At 37.6% G+C, this 22,409-nt stretch overlaps 2 protein-coding genes across 13 annotated transcripts in view; one reads left to right on the forward strand and one right to left on the reverse strand.

Annotated features, from left to right (window-relative positions):
- pcsk9 (proprotein convertase subtilisin/kexin type 9) overlaps window positions 1-22,409 on the forward strand; it is a 247,995-nt gene that overhangs the window by 17,912 nt on the left and 207,674 nt on the right. The window lies entirely within an intron of this gene.
- usp24 (ubiquitin specific peptidase 24) overlaps window positions 1-22,409 on the reverse strand; it is a 72,706-nt gene that overhangs the window by 5,020 nt on the left and 45,277 nt on the right. For all 12 annotated transcript variants that reach the window (XM_088598722.1, XM_088598721.1, XM_088598720.1 and 9 more), the window contains 26 exons: window positions 22,252-22,366; window positions 21,512-21,656; window positions 21,039-21,158; window positions 19,741-19,866; window positions 18,906-19,004; window positions 18,556-18,638; window positions 18,327-18,468; window positions 16,576-16,695; window positions 15,890-16,110; window positions 15,433-15,557; window positions 14,524-14,665; window positions 14,116-14,266; window positions 13,688-13,783; window positions 13,210-13,313; window positions 11,129-11,242; window positions 9,631-9,838; window positions 9,303-9,392; window positions 8,890-8,992; window positions 7,927-8,048; window positions 6,495-6,608; window positions 6,022-6,087; window positions 5,758-5,824; window positions 5,053-5,131; window positions 4,843-4,918; window positions 1,670-1,756; window positions 113-223 (listed from right to left, as the gene is read on the reverse strand). In XM_088598722.1, coding sequence (XP_088454848.1) covers window positions 113-223; window positions 1,670-1,756; window positions 4,843-4,918; window positions 5,053-5,131; window positions 5,758-5,824; window positions 6,022-6,087; window positions 6,495-6,608; window positions 7,927-8,048; window positions 8,890-8,992; window positions 9,303-9,392; window positions 9,631-9,838; window positions 11,129-11,242; window positions 13,210-13,313; window positions 13,688-13,783; window positions 14,116-14,266; window positions 14,524-14,665; window positions 15,433-15,557; window positions 15,890-16,110; window positions 16,576-16,695; window positions 18,327-18,468; window positions 18,556-18,638; window positions 18,906-19,004; window positions 19,741-19,866; window positions 21,039-21,158; window positions 21,512-21,656; window positions 22,252-22,366 — 3,026 coding nt within the window. The remainder of the gene's footprint in view (window positions 1-112; window positions 224-1,669; window positions 1,757-4,842; window positions 4,919-5,052; window positions 5,132-5,757; window positions 5,825-6,021; window positions 6,088-6,494; window positions 6,609-7,926; window positions 8,049-8,889; window positions 8,993-9,302; window positions 9,393-9,630; window positions 9,839-11,128; window positions 11,243-13,209; window positions 13,314-13,687; window positions 13,784-14,115; window positions 14,267-14,523; window positions 14,666-15,432; window positions 15,558-15,889; window positions 16,111-16,575; window positions 16,696-18,326; window positions 18,469-18,555; window positions 18,639-18,905; window positions 19,005-19,740; window positions 19,867-21,038; window positions 21,159-21,511; window positions 21,657-22,251; window positions 22,367-22,409) is intronic.

Genomic DNA, 22,409 nt, shown 5'->3' on the forward strand with positions numbered 1-22,409 from the left:
ATAATTAGTTGATAATATAACTCATAAATGTAGAATATTTTAGCTCTACATAAACCTACCTTAATGTATATTACCTATATTTTATAATATAGGAATGGGTGAAATACGGTACCTGTCGCAGACTCCTGTCCGAGTTCTCATTTGCTGGGCTCCCATCAGAACCATTACTGCTGCCTGACTGATCCTTCTCATTCAGTAGGGCAGTGGCATAGGCCAGGGTGTCCTGGGGGTTAGAGGGATACAATACAGCCATAAGATCAGGCAATGGGAGCAATCAGATTCAGCCTGAAGGAAATGATGCACTCAAAGACTTCTAAAACCACAATTACCAGCGCAGACAATGGATTGAATACAACATAAACGTTATGACATATTACAAGCAGAAAGGCCATGCAAAATTAGTATTACTGAAGTATTACAAGGGAGGATAGCAAAACATGATTGCTAAAGTCCTCTTGAAATCTTTTAAGGATTTCTTGGGGACCTCCTTTAGGAGTTAGCTTGGCTTGATGAACGGACACTTCAGGCTCGAATCTCTTGGTTTCTCCATCTCTAAAACCTTGGTAATACAGATGACGCTTGGGAAATGCAAGGGAGAGCTGTTTCAGGCTTGTTTCCATGTGTGATAATCTCTGTTGACATACAAGCAACACTCTGGGGCTAACTGGCAACATGTTGTTGGGTTTAGAACCCTGCTTTCAGTACAACACCACGGTGACGATCTGCTTTTCAGACATACCAGAAGAGGATTCTATCCTTTCATGCTACATGGCTAGGAAATTAATTCACAAACATCGGCAGTATCTTACAAGAACCTGAAAAAAATGTGGAAATCTTACTAGTACATGTTATTGAATAAACATTTTACTTCTAGATATCTAATTTTCCTTCTTGTCAAGACAAAAAAAGCCTGATTTTTTCTAGCTTTGAACACAATTGTAGCAGTTGATTCTATTGAATTATTAAGCCAACTATTGAATTGGCTTAAGTGTTTTCTATTAGTTGGTATTAACCTGTTGCTTGCAAATTGACACCGTGCTAACTGAATTTGTTGCTTGCATGTAACCACTGCTGTGAGGGCAAAATAGGGGGTGTGATGTAGGGGTGTAACCCCGGCGTTCTGGCCAAATTTCCCACTGGCCCTTACCAATCACGGCCTCCTAATAATCCCCATCTTAAATTGGCTTCATTACTCTGCTCTCCTCCCCACTGATAGCTGGTGTGTGGTGAGCGTTCTGGCGCACTATGGCTGCCGTCGCATCATCCAGGTGGATGCTGCACATTGGTGGTGGTGGAGGGGAGTCCCCATTACCTATAAAGCACTTTGAGTGGAGTGTCCAGAAAAGCGCTATATAAGTGTAAGCAATTATTATAATTATTAATTATAACATGAAGGATACAGCTGTGAATCATGTGTCGCCAGGGATAAATGTTGCCAAATGTTGACCAAGTCCATGGAATACCAAGGCCCTTGAACCTTACACTGAGAACCACTGCTTCAGACAGGAAATGTAGACAGACAGTTTTAAAACAAAGATTGTACTGAGAATACAGGATTCTCTTGTCTTCCTACAACACCTGCATAAGTTACAGATGGCATAGAGCATAAAGAACTTCGACAAGAGAAGGCAATGTACTCCTGTGTCACAGATATTTAGAAGAGCTGTACCTGTGCTGAAATAGTGCGCTGGAAGGTTTTCGCTGTGGACGTCTCATTTGAGACATTGCTCTGAGGAGTCCAGTAATGCTCAGACATCTGCAATAAAACAGAACCTCTTTCACTGCCACTTCACAAAGCTTAGCCAAGAAGAAAACAACCCAGCAACTCTTTCCATCTGAAGTTACTGCTTTAGTTAGTATCATTCTGGATTATACAAGGCAGGTGACAACAGAATTAAATTAAGAATAGCTACTAGTCGGGACCTCCCTTTATGTACAAATGCAGCCACTCAGAACACACAGTAATACTCATTGCTGTATTAGTACTTTGCTCTGTGGTTTGCCAAAGATAGGTGGTACTTGTGGTGTGTTAGGTATTAGTGAAATTATCGCTTCATTTGATTTGTTTCCCTACTGCACTTCTTTAAATCTACTTAATATGGAATTATTTAATTAAAGGGAAATTGTTATACTAAAGTATAATAACGTCATTAATTATATTAATGTATGAAATATAAATATTGAAGTATACATTTATATTATACATACTATATATAGCAAAGGAACAAGTAAAAGGTTTATTCCATGCTGAAAAAGAGAAGAAAGGAAACACAATGTTTTGGCTGTTTATCAGCTTGATCTTACACTGAAAATATGAGAGAAATCTAACCTTTCAGGTAAAACTATTCAAAGAAAAAAAATCCTAATAAAACAAACATTTTTCTCAAAAACACACGTGTCACAATTATTGGCACCCCTAGAAATTCCTATGAACAAAATCTAATTGACATATATTCCCATTCATATTTTACCTTTTTTTAATCACATCTGAGTCTTTAGAAACTCTTAAGTGGTTGTCCATGACTTCCTGTTTCACTACAGTATAAATATGAGGTGACACGCAGGCCAAACACCCTTAGTCATCCATCAACATGGGGAAGATCAGCGAATACACAAATGAAATGAGACAAAAGGTTGTTGACCTTCATAAACCATGCACAAATATAAAAAAAAGCTTCACACCTGGAAATACCCATCTCGACTATTAGGGCAATAATTAAGAAGTTTCAAACAACTGGAACTGTGATGAACTTGCCTGGAAGAGGATGCAAGTGTATTTCACCCCCATGTACAGTGAGGAGGATAGTTCGAGAGGCAAAACTTTCTCCAAGGATCACAGTTGGACAATTGCAGGAGTTGGTCCCATCCTGGGGTCACCAAGTCTCCAAAACTACAATTAGACGCCACCTCCATGCCAACAAACTATTTAAAAGGCTTGCCTCTGCTGTTGTGAAACCAAACATAAGCACCTGGAGCTCACTAAACATCACTGGAACTTTGATTGATACTGGGTTCTTATGGTCAGATGAGACAAAAATAGAGCTTTTTGGCAACAAACGCCCTCTGTAGGTTTGGCGTAAAAAGAGTCAAGGTCATGCAGAAAAGAACCTAATCCCCACTGTGAAGTATGGTGGTGGATCTGTGATGTTGTGTGGCTGTTTTTCTTTCAAACGCCCTAGGAATCTTGTTAGGATACATGGCATCATGGACTCCATCAAATACCAGAAGATTTTAGATCAAAATCTGACTGCCTCTGCCAGGAGGCTAAGACTGGGTTGTGGTTGGATCTTCCAGCAGGACAATGATCCAAAGCATATCTCCAAATCCACACAAAAATGGTTCACTGACCACAGAATCAAGCTTTTGCAGTGGCCATCCCAGTCCCCTGACCTAAATCCCACTGAAAACCTGTGGGGTGATCTGAAGAGGAGAGTTCACAAGTGAGGACCACAGACTCTGAAGGATCTGGAAAGATTTTATATGGAGGAATGGTCTCAGATCCCTTTATATGTGTTCTCCCACCTCATCCAGCATTATAAGAGAAGACTCAGTGCTGTTATCTTGGCAAAGAGAGGGTGCACAAAGTACTAAATGCAGGGGTGCCAATAAATGTGACATACAGTATGTATTTTTGAGAAAAATGTTTATTTTTTATAGGATTTTTTTTCTTTGAATGATTTTACCTCACTGAAAGGTTAGATTTCTCTCAAATTTTCAGTGTAGGATCAAGCTGATAAACACGATAATAATTTACAAAATATGGTCTTAAACACAGAGTTGCTGTTGTAGCCTTAGAAAGGGAACATTATCAAACAATTGCATGTTCTTAAAAGAGACTTTAACTAGCATGTCATAATACTTTGTAGCTGTGTTAACTTTTTAAATCTGAAGAAGTTATCAGTTTCTCTTTGTGTCGTTTTTAACTAAATAGGCAATTAAAAGAGCATTTAAAGTTTCAACTCATCTTTCGAGAACATATCTGAAAAGGTTACAATGAGCAGCCTTCTGTATTAAAAGACCATTGTTGTACTATTTTACGCACAGCAAATACATTAACATGGAAAAGTACAGTACCAGGAAATTGGATTTTACTGTATGGTTTGTTACAATCGCTATGTACTGAGTTCACCTACTGTAAGTAGATAAATCTGTTTTTGTTTTTAAAGCCACTATATATAATATATTTACAATCAATACCTAAAATAAAATTGTGTTCTAATTAATATTTATACACATACTAATAATTCTGTGTATTGTATTTAATGAAAAAATACAAATTTCTGTTAAAGTTACTATACAGTATAACTAGCTCAGGAAAGCACTAATGTGTTAATACGAATTTAATTTTTATTGTTTCAATAAAATTTAATATGATTTACTGTACATTACACTAGACACGCCATGAAAAGCATTCACTGTTCCACCAGCCTTTTTTAAAAAGTAACATCTGATTATTTTAAAAAATAAAAGGTGTTGGTCGCTACGTTGGTGTGTAACGCAGTATGCGTTACACTACAGCGCATTATACTTCACCCAATCTGAGTGGCTGCATCTGTATTTATTCCTAATCTGTGTTTTTTAGTCCAATTAAAACATTTATGGAGTTCCATACATACAGGTATACATATTCCATGTCTTTCCAGCCTCTTTAAATTGATTCCTGGAAACCACTCAAGGGAAACTGGACATCATTCCAGTCAAACAAGCCACACAGAAAATAAGTCCTATAACAAATATTCAACATGTACTTTTCACAGTACAATACAATACAATCCCCCTTCAGATTAATGTTCTTTCTGCAATTACTTTTAATGGTAATTGTTAAACAATTAAAATCCTTACCTTTTTCTGTAACCACTGCACAGCCCAGCTCCAGTGACTTGAGTGCTCTTTGAAGTAATCCTTTGCAGGTGCACACCTTTTTTTAAAAAAATACACACTTCAGAATTCACAAATCTCGATTTTTTCTTTCAGTTTTCAAGTTAGTATTAGGCAAAACAAGTTATTTTTTAAAGTATATACATTTTGGTTGGTGAAAGAAAAAATGCTTACTTCTGGGCCAGTGTAACAAGGAACTTGACACACTGATAGCAGCGACTACTATCCACATTGTTACTCTGATGCATTAGAGCTGCAAGAAGAAGAAAGAAACAATGAATACAAAAGAACAAGCATATCACTGAATCATTTTCAGTTCTACCAGAAGGTACTTCTATCTTTTGTAGGGCATATTTACCTTAAAAGGAGGTGATTTAAGTAACAGAACCAAGACATATTTTGATTGATCTTTTATTTATAATTATTCATATATATATAATTAATTTATATTTATTAATCTCTCAAACTGGTAATTTAGCAAATGTGGCTAACAATGCTCTGATCTTCCTAGATTATAATCTGTTTCATCATGTTACTAATAAATACAGACAAAAAAGCAGCATTAGAACTCCTAAAATTAGTAGAGGAAGAAAAGGATGCAAAACCCTTTTAAGGAAATAGCTCATTGATGATACTGTTTTCCTTGCAATTAATTTTGGATACTTCTCAAATTCTAATAATACCACTATCAAAAGATAACCTGACAGATCTTATTTTGCAATGTCAATGAGCCCAAAGCAAGAATGGTCTTTGCAAAAAAAAATCTTACAAGTTGTTAACACTCCTACATCTCACTATGTTATTCACATTGTCCTTACTGTACACTTTTTTTTCATTCACTGGTGTTTCTTTTGCAGAACATTTAAAAGCGATACATACCCAGAAGGCCCTTTTCAGACTCAAAGGCATATTTCAATCTCTGACCTTGCAGAGGGTCTTCCACAACCTAATGATAAAAGAATAACAATTTAAATAATAAATTTAAACTGACAACTTTCATTATTTCTCTTTTCCATATGGACAGTCCTCGAGTTAGTCCTTAATGCAGTCTAGGAACTGGGAAAGTACTGCAGAATCTATAACCCACAGTGATTACAAAGTAGGCTGCGCGTAACAACAATGTACAAATTCTGTTTTACTCACCAGTATCTCTAGCAGCAGCTGGAAGATGTTCTTGAGCTCATGTGGAGGAGCAGTCTCTAGCTGATTCTGCATAGAATGATCAACACCAAAAACAATCACAAGTGTACTTGATAATAGTATATTTTTTTCATGCAAAACCAATGTTTACATTTATGGAGGGAATGACACAAAAGACAAAAATACAATGTCAAAAATAGAAATGTAGTTAGAAGAATAGACTTAATTTCAATAGACTTCATCTTCAAAAAGTTGGCTCTAGTACTATTCTGGAATTAAATATTCTAAGAAAATACTTCTACCATCTTTTTTTCCCCATACAAAAGATTTTTATAAAAAAGTGAATGTTCAATTAGATAGTGACCTCAGGTTCTTTCAGCACATTTGTGGGTGACTACCTGCATTCAGTGCTATAAACTTTTCCCTGTGGAATATCTGCTTTCCTTCCAGCATATGGAGCTCTCGTGTCATGTTACCTTAATGAGCTGCAGCACATTCAGAGAGAAGTGCTCATTGCAGAAACAGCAATAGGTAATCATCGCGATCAGGAAAGACAAAGGACCTGACAGCTCCCGCATGGCGAACATAACCTAGCATGGAGAAAGAAAACTCAGTTTAAGTCAATAATAAACTTAGTATGGGGCTCCCAATGACCATAAATTGTTCCCAAATTCATAACATCTTGCTTAGTTTCCTGGAGAACCTTGGATCTAGTAAATCTTATAATTCACCTGTTTTTAAAAACTGGTTAACACCTGTAAGCTATTAATGAATCAAGCAAGTAATCTGTTCCCTTAAGAGAACTCTGGACTATGAGGGCTAAAGAGTACTAATTTTAATTGCCTGTTTAACTGATAACAATGGAATTGTTCAATATCTTTAGGACCTGGTGATTCAATGGGGACCTACAAAAATTGCCGGATTGGGTCTCTCAAGGATCAGGATGGGTGATCCTTGATCTAGATCTTTTAGCATATAATTATCATTGAATTATCAGTCAATGAAGCAATAACAGATCAATTGTGCCAATATCTTAAAGTGAAAAAATTGTGAGGGCTACCCCATTTTTACAGTAATGACTCAATGGTAGAATCCATAATTTTACTAATAAATCCTTAATGCCTTGTGAAAACCAAGAAATGTAAAGTAATCAATATGTCCCATTTATCAAATGACAACCACTTTGAGCAACTGGTAATTGAAGAAATATGCTGTCTCTTGCTGGCATAGGTGTGTTCTTAAAATGCAACCTCACTATGTGATAGTTAGACTGTGGCTGCTCTACTTGCCAGACTTGAACACCAATGAATATTTGTGAATAAAGCAGGATGATGTGTGGCATCACTGGCATATCAGTGAACTGGCATGGTGAGGAGTGAGCCGATTCCAACAAGACAGGATGTTGCAATATAGTGTACCACAGATGTTAATTTTGTAATGATTCTAACTTTGTCCACAACAACATTAGCCATACTACTAGCCTCTGACTTTCACGCTAGACTTCCTATTGATGACAAATGTGAATAAACAAAATGAGTTCACCTATGTCAAGTCTGTTCAATAAAATGTTAGTATACTTGCTACAGAAAAAGAGACAAGTTTTGCAATTTTTCCTTAATGGATTTTCTGTGAAATGTGTTTTGTATGCAAAATTCTGCATAAGAGTTTCTTTTTATGGTCCATAAAATATATATCACATCTTAGTCAATCCCTGTGACAGGCATAAAAATGACCCTTTTTTAAAAGAAATTTAGAAATTGCTATTTTATTTTTTTGATGCATATCCACCCAATTTCAATCTCAAATTTGTCAAATCTTTTGAAAGTACTTTTAAGAATCCTATTGATTTCCAATGGTTTTCCCTGAGGAACAGCATGGGTCTAGCTCTGCTTGCATATGCTGAATTACCTCCAGAAGATAGGGCTGTCCTTCTGGCTTGAAGAGCAAGGCCTCAATGTCAGCATGGAGAGGTAACAAGGAGGCAGATGCAGGTACACTTAACAATGGACTATGCTTGTACAGACCTGAAGCTGAAAGCACATACAGAAGAACATATAGGGGAAAAATATTTTTTATGGTACTGTAATGGTGAAGATAACTCTCAAGGCACAGAAATCCAGCAACAGTTAATCTCATTTACTACATGTTGTAGAGGCATCTTAACTTTGAGTGATTCCTACCCAGCATATTACCTTTAAACCTGAAAAATGTCCAATGCATTGGAGTTAACATAGCACAATAACTACAGAACACAAGTTTAATGTGGTTAACATACTATTATAATTAATTGTTCACAGGAATTCCTGTTAAAGCTCTATGTCTTAAGGTAGGTAAGAGAATGCAATGCATATCTTGCAATCTTCTAGCTTATCTGACCTGGCCTCTGACACTTAGCGGCTAATGTTTTCATCCTCAGGAAAGCCTGCTTCAGCTACATGTCCAGGTCTCACATTCCTACAGTGGCAAGTCATAGATTTGCACTGCAGAGTTCAATTTAAGCCTCTACCACCTGCACCACCTGATGCTCATTTTGTTGGAATACTTTGAGTGTATCCAAGATCATTTAAAATCACATAGAATATGGAATTTATTAGCTGCTTACAAAGAACAAAGAACCTAACATGTTGTTTATTTTTAGTTCTCACATAAGCACAAGATATTTCAAGCACTTTCTGTATACATCTATAAAGCCTTGATCTTCATCTCTCACTTACTTTAGATGGCAGTGAAGCTGTAGTGCTGTCAGCTGCTTTCACAGACATTGTGAAAATCACTGAGGTCAGTAATAGTCAAGGTTTACAATAAGTTAAATTAAGTATAGATTATATAAAAATTTAAAATGAAGGACAAAAATGTGCTGTAAGATCTCACCAACTGTCCTCTGGAAGGTGATGTCTGAGTGCAGCACCAACAGAGCTAGGGTGTTGTGTAGGTGAAGAAACTCACGGGCCTGGGCTGAACTCCACCGCCGATTCTGCAGGAAGTCCCAGAAACAGCAGGATTACATAGGGTACAGAGAGTGACTGACTGATCTTTAGAACAGTGCCAGAAAGGGTAAAGACAATGGAAAATTGTCTTTACACAACTTGTATACTGAGTAATACAAGGACAGGGCACAGCCAATCATCAATACAGAGCACAGCCACTTGACAAATCGGGGCACAAAGACTGAGCAATGTAGAGTAAATAAAACTGAACATACTGAATGGTATAATTGATGGAAACTGCACAGAGAGAAAGCGACACAAAATTAGTTTGTTAGCTCCTTGGCATTTTAGCTTCACCTGATTGTTCAGTCGGTTGGGTCCCAATAAGAAAATAAGCATCCTCCTGTACGCTGAGTGATTCAACAGAATTTGGCAGGACCTGTAACCCTGCAAGGGACCAAAAGTACAAAGTCAGGTTCAGAGCTCACCCAGTGCTGTCTACATCACAGCACAACTTGATTACATTGCTGAAAGAAATCTGACCATGCATTCTTTTCAATCATAATTATTAAACGTATCCATAATTTAAAAAAAATCTACAGCATAAGGCATTTAAATGGAAATGGGTGGTTGCTTCGTTACATTTTCCTTACATGTATTGCTCATATGAACAAGCATGACTCACCCTTTGCACAAAGTTGCTGAACAGTGAAAAGTACTGGGAACAGTTCTTGCAGTTTTCAAGAACATCCTTGTCCAGTAAGGAGAGCAGCGCTTCCAACAGCAAATCAAGACCCTTGTCTTGAAAATGTAAGGCACTCTCTAGTGTCTTCTCCAGGACTGTAGCTACAACAACCCGCACTTCCCTTACACTGGACTCCAAAAGGCATATCCTGCAAGAAATATTAAGAATAAGAGAAGGCCTTTGGCCCTAAAACCTGTCTGGCTATTAAAAGATCATAATACCTAACTAAACCTTTTCTTGAAAAAACAAAGATTACCTACACAAAGAATGGCTTGGAAATTGAAAGAATAACTTATGACCAATATGACACAATTGTAACTGATCGTACAATGTCTAGTTTTAGAGGGCAATAACTACAGTGACAAACTACAGGGTTGTGAATTATGGAAAGAGTTAACAGAGGAAGTATACAATAAATTGAGTGAGAAAAAGTGCACCTTTGAGAAGCAGCTAATTAAGTACAAATACACTCACACCTGTTCTGTCTTTCTCCTGATATATGATCACCTTCTTAGCACAGAAAACAAATAGCCCAATAAGTTAGCAAAGCTGTTCTGATACCCAAAACACTTAACTCATGCTGAGTGTTGGGTGATGGGCTGTTCCAGGTTGGTCTTAGCATAAAAAATTCCTATTCCTCCCATGAGCTTTCAGAAAGCCACGGTGTGATAGAAGGGCTGCTCAAACGTTCGATCTCAACAACCAATTGGATTACGAACACTCAGTGCCAAATGGCTGCTGGCCCCCCTTTCTGCACACATTTCCGCTGGATGTATTTACATTCCTGAGCAGGCTGTTGCAAAAATCTCCAGCGCTTCTCCTCCCCAAAATAAACAATGCGCCTATGAGAGCACTTACAGGTGCATTCCATCTTCCGCCCCAAACAAAACTCTAAACATGGCTCCAGACCAAAATGTGAAATAACAGCAAATCACCTCTCAGAGCAGCAGAGCACAGTTACTCAGATATGAGGATAATCTGACTTGAAGACTAGGCTTTGAAGGCAAATTAAGACAAAAGCCAACGTGCTTGCTGAGTACATCCTTCAACTGTCCATTTTAAAGAATGTATAACAGTTAAGGTGAAGTTCATTTTCCATTTGCCCTTTGAAGTCCACAAAATCAGCATTCCTCTCTTAAGAGATTATAAATTACCCCAGTGACAGCTTTGACAAACTGCACTGGGATTGGGTGTGGGTTAAAAAGCTTGGTACGTACACCTTAGTATCATGTCACGTTTTTTAAATTTTACGGCTAATTACTGCAGATGAGAACTAAACGTCATAATTTTACCCTGATTAGTAAAATTAAAGTTACCAATTATAGCACGAACTGACCTTATATTGGTAAATTTAATAGGATGCATGAAAGCAACATGAAAGTTTAATTAAAATCACTGCTTTAAAAACATCACCCTTGACTCTCTTTTGCAACCTTACTTAACAAGTTCCCGTCCTTCTGATCCAACTAAGTATTCAATCATCCACTTGCAGGCTTCATTGCTCTTGGACAGCAGAACTTCTATCGTAGCAATCCACTCCTCTGTGTCAACCCTACAATACAGCGAAAGAAAGGAGGAAAATTAGTACATACACATATAATTATCAGGATCCCTACTGCATTGGGCAGGCTTTACACTAATTCATGTTGCAGGCTCATGTGCTCTGCATTTGACACAACATGATTCACAGTGTCGAGTCTCTAGGGTACTATAGATTTTGGTGCAGATGTATTACCAATTCCTTACACTTATATAGAGCTTTTCTGGACACTCCACTCAAAGCGCTTTACAAATAATGGAGACTCCCCTCCACCACCACCAATGTGCAGCACCCACCTGGATGATGCAACAGCAGCCACAGTGCATATACCACATTATCTATCAGTGGGGATATATACAAACTTTAGATTTAATTAGCAGGGAAATAAATATTGAATCATCTATTACAAGTGGAAAGTTTTAATAAAAGTTTATATGTGGGCAAACTGTGGTTTTATATGTGAAGACATTCATTTAGTCTTTTTTCCTTCTTGTATGTATAAAACATTACTGTCTATTGCAGTGGTTCTCAAACTTTTTGGACCAAGTACCACCCCTAATCCAACCAAAGCATCCAAGTACCACCTACAAGTCATCATCTCATAAGAACCCCAGAAATTCTAAAAAAAAGACCAACATGAGCGCGCGTGCACACACACTCACACATACATATAATAAATATTATAACAATAAACTTTATTTGATATAGCGCCTTTAAAGGTGGCTTCTCAAAGTGTTTTACAGAAAAAAAACATTAACAACAACTAATAAAAAAGCACCATTTCAGTAAGAGGGGTGAGCCTGTTTAGTTGAGCAAAGCAGATGTGAATTAATTTTTCGAGCCTTGATACAATTCACAACAGAGTCTAGCAGATATTAAATCGTCAGGCATTTTCTTGACGGCAAAGGTCTCGCGGTGGATGTTGTAATGCGTACATTAATTTCTGGAGCAACCTATCTAATTCGTGCAACTACACCGTTATGTAGGCTTGTCATTGCTCTAGCACCGTCTGTACAAACTCAGACACATTTTATCCAGTCGAGGCCATTCTCTTTGATAAATTCATTCAGAAGCTGAAATATGTGCTCTCCTGTAGTTCCTGTTGGTAGCGGTTTACAGAACAGAAAGTCTTCATGGGACATGCCCTCAAACTCGTATCTAACGTAAACGAGCAAATTGGCCAAATCGACTACAGACTCATCTAATTGCAGTGAAAAACATCTGCTCATCTTAACGCGCTCTGTCAGCGTACTTTTGATATTATCCTTCATTTCAATAATTCTATGAATGACTGTGTCTTTCAGGGGGAGGGGGGCAGCAGGTCGAGCTGTTTAGCAGCTTTTTCTCTACACAATACGTGTCAGCTCTTTTGCCAACGGTAAATAAGGTTCTTCAAAAATAGTGTAGCTTACCTGCTTTAGCAATCCGCAAGCTTGCATTTTTCCACGTTTCCGTTTTTATTTCCGTATTTAAAGTTTTTATTTAATGCGCATGGGAGCGAAACACAGAGACGCTCAGTGTATTTTTCTCAAATTAGAACAGTTCTTAAATATTTTTCTGTTATCACGCTTTCGTGTGCTCACAAGATTACCTGCGTTCGTAGCACGTATTTCTACGCATTCCTGTGTTTACAACGTTGGCATTGTTCCAAAATCACGCACATTCTCCTTTCTCCCTATTTGCTGGAGATACAGTAGCTTTTTTTAAATACAATTGGTCACTTGCATCCGTAGCACGCATTCCTATAGGTTGGTATAGAATTACAGAGTATCTCTTGTGTCCACTGAAGTATTAGCGCGCACTGTATCGTAGTACGTAGGCTGCATATTCGACACGTATTAAAATACAAAATATGAAAACCCGTCACGATTTTTCAGCGCACACGACACAGTTCCAGGGTCATTTGGCGTACCACTGCCGGTACGTGTACCACAGTATGAGAACCACTGGTCTATTGCATTCTCTTCTCTATGGCCTACCTGAGTTTCTTCTTTGTGCGTAGATAGGTGTGGAAGAGGAACTGGACTGCTAGCTCAAGGCTCTCCTTTGCCATTGCCTGATAAGATGGATGCTTCAGTTTGGTCTGTAATGTAGGAATAAATCTCAACATAAACCAAGCAATCTCGGACAAATGCAAGTGTAGTTAAAACACACAGTAGTCTTCTTGATGTACTGTTTTTGTGGCTAAGCATTTGGATAAAAGACTTTGCTAATCCTTGTTACGTCATGAATCCAGCCCCGTAATATTAGCAGCTTCTTACATCAATGCCTTAAATTATTTACCACATTTATAATAAAACAAATTCTAGTAAATGTTTTTCTTCTTCATTTTCTAGTAATAGTATTTCCAGTAACTGTTTTAGTATTTTTGATTAACTACAATACACACAAATCCATGACCACTGATTTATAGAATAAATTCCTTAATTCTAAAAAGAAAAATTGTAGCAGGCATACCGCATTAACAGAAGCGAGGGACAAAGTGAAGCTGAAATAATCACTGTTGTATACATCTCGATTCTTCATAAACTTGAGATTTTCATCTCTCACCATCTGTAACAAAAGCATAACACAAAACACATCTCCTTATTTTTCTTGGGAAAATTTCATGTATACTGAAAGGCTTTAAAATCAATTTATATTGAGATCTCTAGCTGTGTCTCTCTTAAAATAGTCAAAGACAGATGAAATAAAAACGTATTTTTGTTTTTAATTTGATTCAATGTAATTTATAGCACCATATTTAGCAAGATAAACTCATAGAATTACACATGAAAAAGAAATCCCTTACCAAGAGAGGTACACCATCATACACTAGCAAAATACTAATAATACAGCTTTTACTCAGCTGATTTTATCTATTTCAAATTATTTCCTGGCATTACCTGGTAGATTCTGGCTGGCATTTTTTCCACAAACAGTCCTTTCTTCTCTCCTTTCCTCACTAACCGGGTCAAAAGAGACAGGCGGTCATTATTAGCACGAGGTGGCCGGGGGGAGGACTGAGGAGAAATTTCGGGGGAAGATGGAGCAGACCTAAAGAGAAATTAAGAACATATCACACTGCAGAAAACCAAATGTTGCCCATATATAATATTTTAAAACTCAGCATCATCGGCCTTACTTTTAGTAAACACACAAAACAAGGGCAAGCTTTAATGTTCAGATGATTACATTTTTTCTCATTCACCCTTGGATGCTGCTCCTTGATAAATTAGTACATCCCATACAAAACAGTGGGCTGCCAAAAAAGTTGATGGGTAAGGGGAGATACGAGTTGCCACTCTACTTACAGACACAGATCTTCTGCCTCCTGACGCATAACGCTCACTCGGCTTTTCTTTGGTAAAACAGGTGAGTTCTGGTCAGATATTCTTTGATAGAAAAGCATGTAGGCATTCCAGTATCGCCTGCGCACATCTGGGTAAGGATTGGCTATGGAACAGAGAAAAGCAGTATGGAAACTGTTGTGGGAAATCCTTCGTGGATTCAGTTGTTTTATTGAACTCAATAATGACATCAATGCGTGTTGGGTCTGCCCTGCAGAACAGACAAACTGCAAGGGTTTCCCAGCTCTTATATACAGTCAGAAGAAAGTTTGTTTCACAATCTGAGTGCTTGTCCTGTTATTTAATATGAATTACTACTTGTCCTACTTGGTCTTGCTCTAGGTTCTGTCCTTTGATATGCATCAGACATTGGTCTGGTTTATCCTGTTTGTGGGTGTAGTTCCTTTCTTTTATTATGTAAGCCAGTGGGGCTGCTTAAGCAAGTCAGCTTTATGGCATCTTAGTGTAACTTTTGTTTGAGGCTAAATTAACAGACCCCATCAACACCTCTCACAATGTGCTTAAGTGGTGATACTTTGATGCAGGGATAAGTGAGTTATATACATGTCCCACTTCAGAAACACTCTGAGAATATGGAGTGACCTGATAAAAACTGTATTCTATTTTACCTTTTAAAAAATACTTTTTTGTGTTTAAAATGGACTTTAAACCACTTCAGAACAGAAATTTAAAAGATACTGATTTGTACTCTTTATCTCTAGGGGTTGGGAATAAGAATTTTCAATACAGCTCCATACAAAAGACACACCCTAGAAATAGTTGTAAAAAGGGCGTAGAAATACAGCCTCACTTTAATTAGAAAGAAGCAGTAAAGTCAAAATGAGCGATAAACTTTACTGCATCAGAACTTACACTGATCATAGACCTTGGGTCTGTATTCTCCTCCAAAACACTCATATTCTAAAGTCTCATCATTCATATCGAACTCTTCCACCACATTGTCATTGAATTTGTACCATTTGCCTCTGGCGCTTCCTCTGAAAGATTTTAAAAATAGCATGGAGTTACATTTTCTGCAGGAGTAATTACAAATTAAGCTGATATTTATTAAGCTTAAAACCAGCTTCTTTTTCACATTTGTATTGATTATAGCCTGACTGCATAAAAAGAATCAGAATAGCACAATCACTTTAATCAATCTTAACATAACCACTGCAATTCTCCTCTGCCTTTCTGCCACTGGTAATTCTTTCAAACATTGATATTCTGTTGATAATATGATCTAAAGCACAATGTAATCACAACATACAGCTTGATCTTGCACTAACTGCCCCACATCTGCCTCCATCCCCATCTTCCAAGCACTCACCTGCGGTCCTTGATGAAAGAATAGTAATGTCCTGCGTGTGCCTGGCCGCTGTGCACCACCACGCCAACTAGCTCATAGTTCTCTGAGATCGTCACCTTTTTCCGTGGAGAACCTCCCGCTCCCAATTCCCCACTGCGGCCATTCTCTCCATGGTCTGAGCTCGAGTCCTGTCGGGCCATCCCAGACACGGTATATGGCTCCATATTCAGCACCCAGGGGAACTGACACAGCAAGAAGAGATGTAAAAATGAACAGAATGTAAAGGTTCTTCATCTGGGGAAGGATGGTATTGCCAAACCATTTACAAGATTCAGCTGGGACTAGGGATTTAGAAAGAACAAAAGAAATATACCGTGTATCTTCCTCCTTAGAAGATTTAAACATTATTATAGGAGAGGACGCACTGTACTCTTAAATATGAAAACAGCAATGCAATGTGCAAGATAGCACAAAACAGTGGTGACATGTAGCTGTCAATAAAATGCTTTCTGAAACTCTTAAATCTCACATACCTTGCCTGAGTCAGACATTTCACAATGAATACTTTTAATTAAATATTCATATACAATACATGCATAGCAAATCCATATAAATATATATACACATACTTTCAATACAAGAAAGTGCTTGGCATATACATGGCAGTACAATCCTGAGGTGCTCTGTAAAAAGTATATTGTTTTTACCCTGATCTGCTCATCATACTTAATGGACCGCCCACTCTCCCAGTCAAACCCAAACCGCATGAGGTGGATGACCAAGACACTGGGGAGGGATTTGATGCAGGTGCGCTTCACTGTGGTTCGCTGTGACAGCAAAAACAGCAATGAGAAAACATCACTTCTGCTGGTACAAGTCCTACCTCTGGTCAACTACATGGAAAACAATTTTTCTTTCAAATATTTTCAAAATATTAGATTCAAAATATTTTCTTCAAAAGAAGGGTTTTTAGAGGTGAAAAGTTATTAAAATTACTTTGAAAATCTAAACTTTAAAAAAATGTAGATGTTTTAATGAAAAAGGTCTTATTTGTGCACTTTTAGAGAACACACGTCCTTCAATTCAAAACAAGAATAAAGCTGATGCTATCTTAATGCAGTAATCCTACAGAGAACTGGAACTAGAACCTTGCTGTTTTTTTTTACAAATGTGTCAAATAACGTTAAATAAAGCCAAAATGTAAATGAAATAAGACAAAAATCATTATAAAGTGGCATACTAGCACAAAAAAGCAGGCACCCACAAAAAAATCAAACTACATTAAGCAAAGTGCATCAGACACCCTGAAAATCAATTTTTAAATTCATTTAACACGCTTCATGATGATTTGATTTCTGTTGCAGAGTATTAAATGTATATTGTAGTTTCCTGCCATTCAGGCCAGAATTACACAATTTGATGGAAGACTGTTACTGCTACTGTAAGCAGTTACTATTATTTTTCTGTGCTCACTGTTTATGCAAGATGAAAAAAAATGGACAAAGAATTCAACAATGTACTGTATAAGTAATAGGTTTATTATATGCTGAAAGGAGAAGAAAAACACAACATTTCAGCCACAGAGCCTTCTTCAGGTGTGAGAAAGACAGGGCAGTAAGCAAAGGTAACGTAGCGGGAGAACAAAAGCTGGGAGAGAGGAGGAGCGGAAGGCGAGGGTAGGGGACAGACAGAGAGGCCAGATTTCTCTAAGCCTGTTTCTCATTTCACCTCTGACGGCCAAAATTACACACTAATCTTTCCATCAGTGTTCTCAAAGATGGTTTTCCTAACTCCTATATCAGAAAGACAACAGAAAATAAAATTATCCTGCAGCTAGAATCACACCTTCCTCCTTCTCTCAACGACAGACTAATTGTCTTCTAAATTCTCTCTTTTTATTGTAGGTTTCATTTCACACCTCTCTTCACCTAACCTGACTTCACACTACCGATTGGCCACTCTGTCTGTCCCCTGCTCCCGCCCCTCCTCTCTCCCAGCTTTTGTTCTCCTGCTACACTACCTTTGCTTACTGCCCTGTCTTTCTCACACCTGAAGAAGGCTCCACGGCCGAAACAGTGTTTTCTTTCTTCTCTTTTCAGCATGGAATAAACCTAATTACTTGTTCCTTTGCAGCCTACGCATGCTGACACAGCTACCCACCTAACTATTTAACAATGTATTCTTTACATACACCTGGTTGAAATAATTTAATATACTATTTTACTGGTTCTAACAACATAAAATGAAATTTGTGAAAAATAAAAAATCCATCCTTCAGAAAGCTGCCTGTTCCTGTATGAGTCACAGCAACAGCCAGGCTATCCTAGGAACACATGCTGTAAGGCAGTAATAATAAGCTAGAAGGGATGCCAGAGCAATGCAGTGCATAAAATGAAAAAGTTGAAATCATTTCATTTTCCTTTCAGATTCAGTTTTCTGTGAGATGTGGATTTTGTACCTTCTCCTTGCACTTCTCACAGTAGTATGCGTTGCTTCCCTCCAGCACCTCCCCTCGGACAAACTGGTCCAATGAGATCTCCAGGCTCTGGCATGATGTTACACCCAAGTTGAGGGCCATGAAGGTCTCTTCACGCTCATACCTGTTTATAAGCAAAAAAACATGGAATATAAACAAAAAAAACAGCATCATTACAGAGCACAATGCGTATATTGTGTCAAAACCTTACCTATGTGGACAGTCTTTACAGATCTTCTGATCGGAGAAAATTCCTTGAAAAGTGTTCTTGAAAATCTGGTCCCGACCAATTTTCTGTTTGAAATAAAGCAAAATTTATGTTTTCAGAGAAGCTGCTATTCACTCTTGATTTTCCACATGAAAAACCTAAACTGGCTTATTCTTCAATAATGCACCCTTAAGTTAATACTGAAGTTATGCAACAAGGCTAACATGAACATCTAGTTTAGGATAAAATACACCCCCTGCAGTTGTGTGTATGTAAAAACATACAGGCTACAAATACTGTGATTTATAGACAGGTAAAAGGGATATGAGAATAGGACAGGCTCTACTTAATACCTTGAGATGTTCGTCAAGCTGGTCAACAAGACTAGTGAAGAATTCGTACGCATCCTGCTGCTCTCGTACGTATAACTCTTTATTCCACATTTTAAAGATCTGTGGAAAACACAACAGCAATTGACAACTCCAAAAACAGGCCTGCAAATATTATTTAAGACATGCTTCAAAGCATTATGTGCATGCTCCAAAACTTTTTAGAAGTATTTTGTTTCAATACATGAAGCATAATACATGATGCATAAGTTGCATATTAAAGTAATATTACAGAGCATGTAAAATGTTAGTACACTATTTTATCTGAGAATAACATGAAAAGTAAAAATAAAAGGATTTTCAATCCCCTTCCCACATTTTCACTTAATTTTCCCCCACAAAAAGGAGTGAAACTAAAGGAGAAAGAGACAGATGACATAAAAAAGTACATAAAGCGAATTACTTTAACTAGACTGTTGGAAACAAAAAAGTGGAAGGTCAGTCTTATCAGGTATGATCTAAACAGACATTTATCAACAGATTAAAGCCTAGGGTGTAGAAGGGAGGCTCAAAGTCTTAAAATAGTTCAGAAATGTCTGTCTAGCTTTAAAAAACTTAATTCTGCACCTTCTAAGTGTGTACCTCATTTTCTCCAACTCAGGAAACTGCATCATATTTCTAATCCACTGAACAAGTGCTGATGGGTTGGCTTAATTTCAATTAAAGAGAATAAGGTGCCAAACAATAAGAGTTTCAGCAAGCTTTGTAACTTTTAAAACTAGAATTTGTTTTTCCATAAAAGATTAAATGCATTTGTGTGATTGATGTTAAAAGTGATAAGGCTAAAAACAAAGCGCACCTTCCAGAAATTTTCAGGTACGTAGTACTGCAGCTTGCTCTCCATTAGGTGCCCAAACAGGGACTGGACCTGATAGAAGATACTCTCATCTGGGTTCTCTGTCTCATCCTCAATAGACAGGAAGGCCTAGAATACAGCAAATTGACAGGAACCATGGCCTTTATCCTTAACGTCAAACAAACAATCATAAAAGAAACAGCTGTAGAGGGACAGGAAAAATGCTTATCAACAATGACTTAAATTCTCTGTATGTACTTCAGCAAAAGGGATTTGCCCATTAACTAGTCCATTATAGATTATATTTTTTTTATATTAAGATGCATGTGCAGCACCTTGTGTATAACTCCTTTTAGGACAAGAGAGATCGGAAAACAAAAAACAGCACCAGCACCTCCTGAGTAGGGCCTTACAGTTAGTATTTTTCTTTTAAAAATGCATTCCATTCATACTGCAGCTCAACACATGTGAAGGTAAATAAGCATAAACACACTGACACGAACTTTAGCAGAAGCAGGATGCCCTAAAAACAAATTTTAAATAAGAAACTAAAGCTGATAAAATGAAGACATGGAAAACAGCCCTTTACAAAGTAAATTTTACATAACTAACAATGCAGTTAGTAAAATAATGGATGGAATGTTTCTTAAATACAAAACTCACGATGCCATGTTATGTCATAATATGTCACCAACAGTGATCTCCTACTAGAAGAGGCAAAGGGGCATGTTGATCAGAATAAGTGAGCAAGGATTGCTTGAAAAACCAATTGAGAAAAAATCTTAACATTTCAAAACTTCTTTCAATGCAGGTCTGATACTGAAATTGGGATACAGCTGTTACTCTCTTCAACTGAAGTTGCATCTGGAAAAGATACATTGTGCTGTGGCGTTAGCTTTGAAAATCCTAGCTTTATATCCTAGGTTTCAAATTGATCAAATTCAAAAGCCACTATAAAACTGGAGGATCAATTTAATGGTTGACTAAGCTGAATCAAGCTGTGCTGAATTCCCAATAATGGCATGCTGACATTATGACGGTGTCAAATACTCTGAATAAAGTGGCAGCCGCTATAATAATAATTTAGCTGTTACTTTTATCCAAATACATCTACAGAGATTAAGGTGTGAATTACGTAATGACAACTGTGTAAATTGATTTACTTAAAACTCTTTAATACTCACTTTAATGACACTTAGGAAAGAAGGTAAGTAGCCCCTTTTCACAAACCTCTGATTTTTACTTACTGACCCCCTGAAGCCCCATCAGATGTGAATAAATAATTTGTAATTCTCTTTCACCTCAGGGAGCCCAGGCTGCATGTAGAGCTGCTGGAAGACTGCATTCATGTAGCAGGTGGCGCCTCCATTTTTCAGGCCCACGAACCCCGAGACTGAGCGGCTATCCACTGGGGGCAAGTACTGAGGATACATACCAAACAAAGTTGTGACATAGTGCTTCTTGATTCAGCAGTGCAAGGGCTGTCATGTTAACTTAACACTAGAAAAACCTTAACCAATTCATGTTTGTTTAGAATTGTTTATACAATTAAGTAATTTGTCATTCTTTATAAACACATGCTACAAGCAACAACAATAAAAAAAATAAGATAAGGTAAAGCTTGTGGACATTTCTACCCATCATTCTAATTAAATTGCAACATTTAGATGTAACTCAATTTCTGCACCGTGAGGAAGATGACATAGTACTACAATATGAAGAGAAACATCCTCGCCCTCCCCAACAAGCTCAAAAGACTGTGTTGCGTACTCACGTCAAACTCCTTGGTGTGGGCTGGGTCAGCCTGGTGGTGCATAGACAGCAGTTCTTGGGTGATAATCTGCAGGTTAGTCAGTGAGCTGTCTGCTAACATTACCAGCACCTCATAGGCTGCCAGACGGCTGTTGACTGTGCTACACCTAAGAGAAGTGAACGTAAGAAATGCTACAAAGGAGAGGAGGCAATCTGGCCTATCTAGCAGGCCTGATGGTTGATACCTAACATGATACTAGGATTTAATCCAGCCATTTCTTAAAATAAGACATAAGACAAGTGTATCAGCTTCAACAACATTTATGGGTAGTTTATTCTGTCACCCTTTGAAGGAAAGGGATTCATCACTAAATTTCAGAGGGACTAGCACACTTTATTCCTCATGGATTTTCAAGACACTTTAGAGGTTTTCCATTAACATTGGATTACATAAAAAGACCAATTAAATAACTTTTTATTTAGCATTTTGTAAAAATAAACTTTTTAAAGAGGTTTTTGAACAGAGGTTTACTGTACACCTCTGTCATTCTTATGCTAATTTTAAGAAAGTTCCAAAAGAACTAGATCATTAAACCGTTTCTCAATTTTTTCTCTAAATGTCCAAGCCTCGAAACTGAGTTTCCAGCCTTTCCAGGGCACGTGGAATGAAAACACAAAGTTTTCATATGATAAAAATGATAATTGTGATAAAAACACAATTTAATTTATAAACATGCATGTAGAGAGATGACATTGTCTCACTTGGGGTGAAAGTCCTGGCTGAGGGCAGATGAGCCAGCAGGGTTGTTACTGTTCAGGATGATCCGTGAGGCTCGGAACAGGAAATCATCTAACAGCTGCTGAATCAGGGAGGGGCCTGTAGAGGAAGTACATGGTCACAACTGTAATTTTAACTCCAA

Source organism: Lepisosteus platostomus, chromosome 11, assembly GCF_059453375.1.
Source record: "Lepisosteus platostomus isolate fLepPlt1 chromosome 11, fLepPlt1.hap1, whole genome shotgun sequence".
Taxonomy (NCBI): Eukaryota; Metazoa; Chordata; class Actinopteri; order Semionotiformes; family Lepisosteidae; genus Lepisosteus; species Lepisosteus platostomus.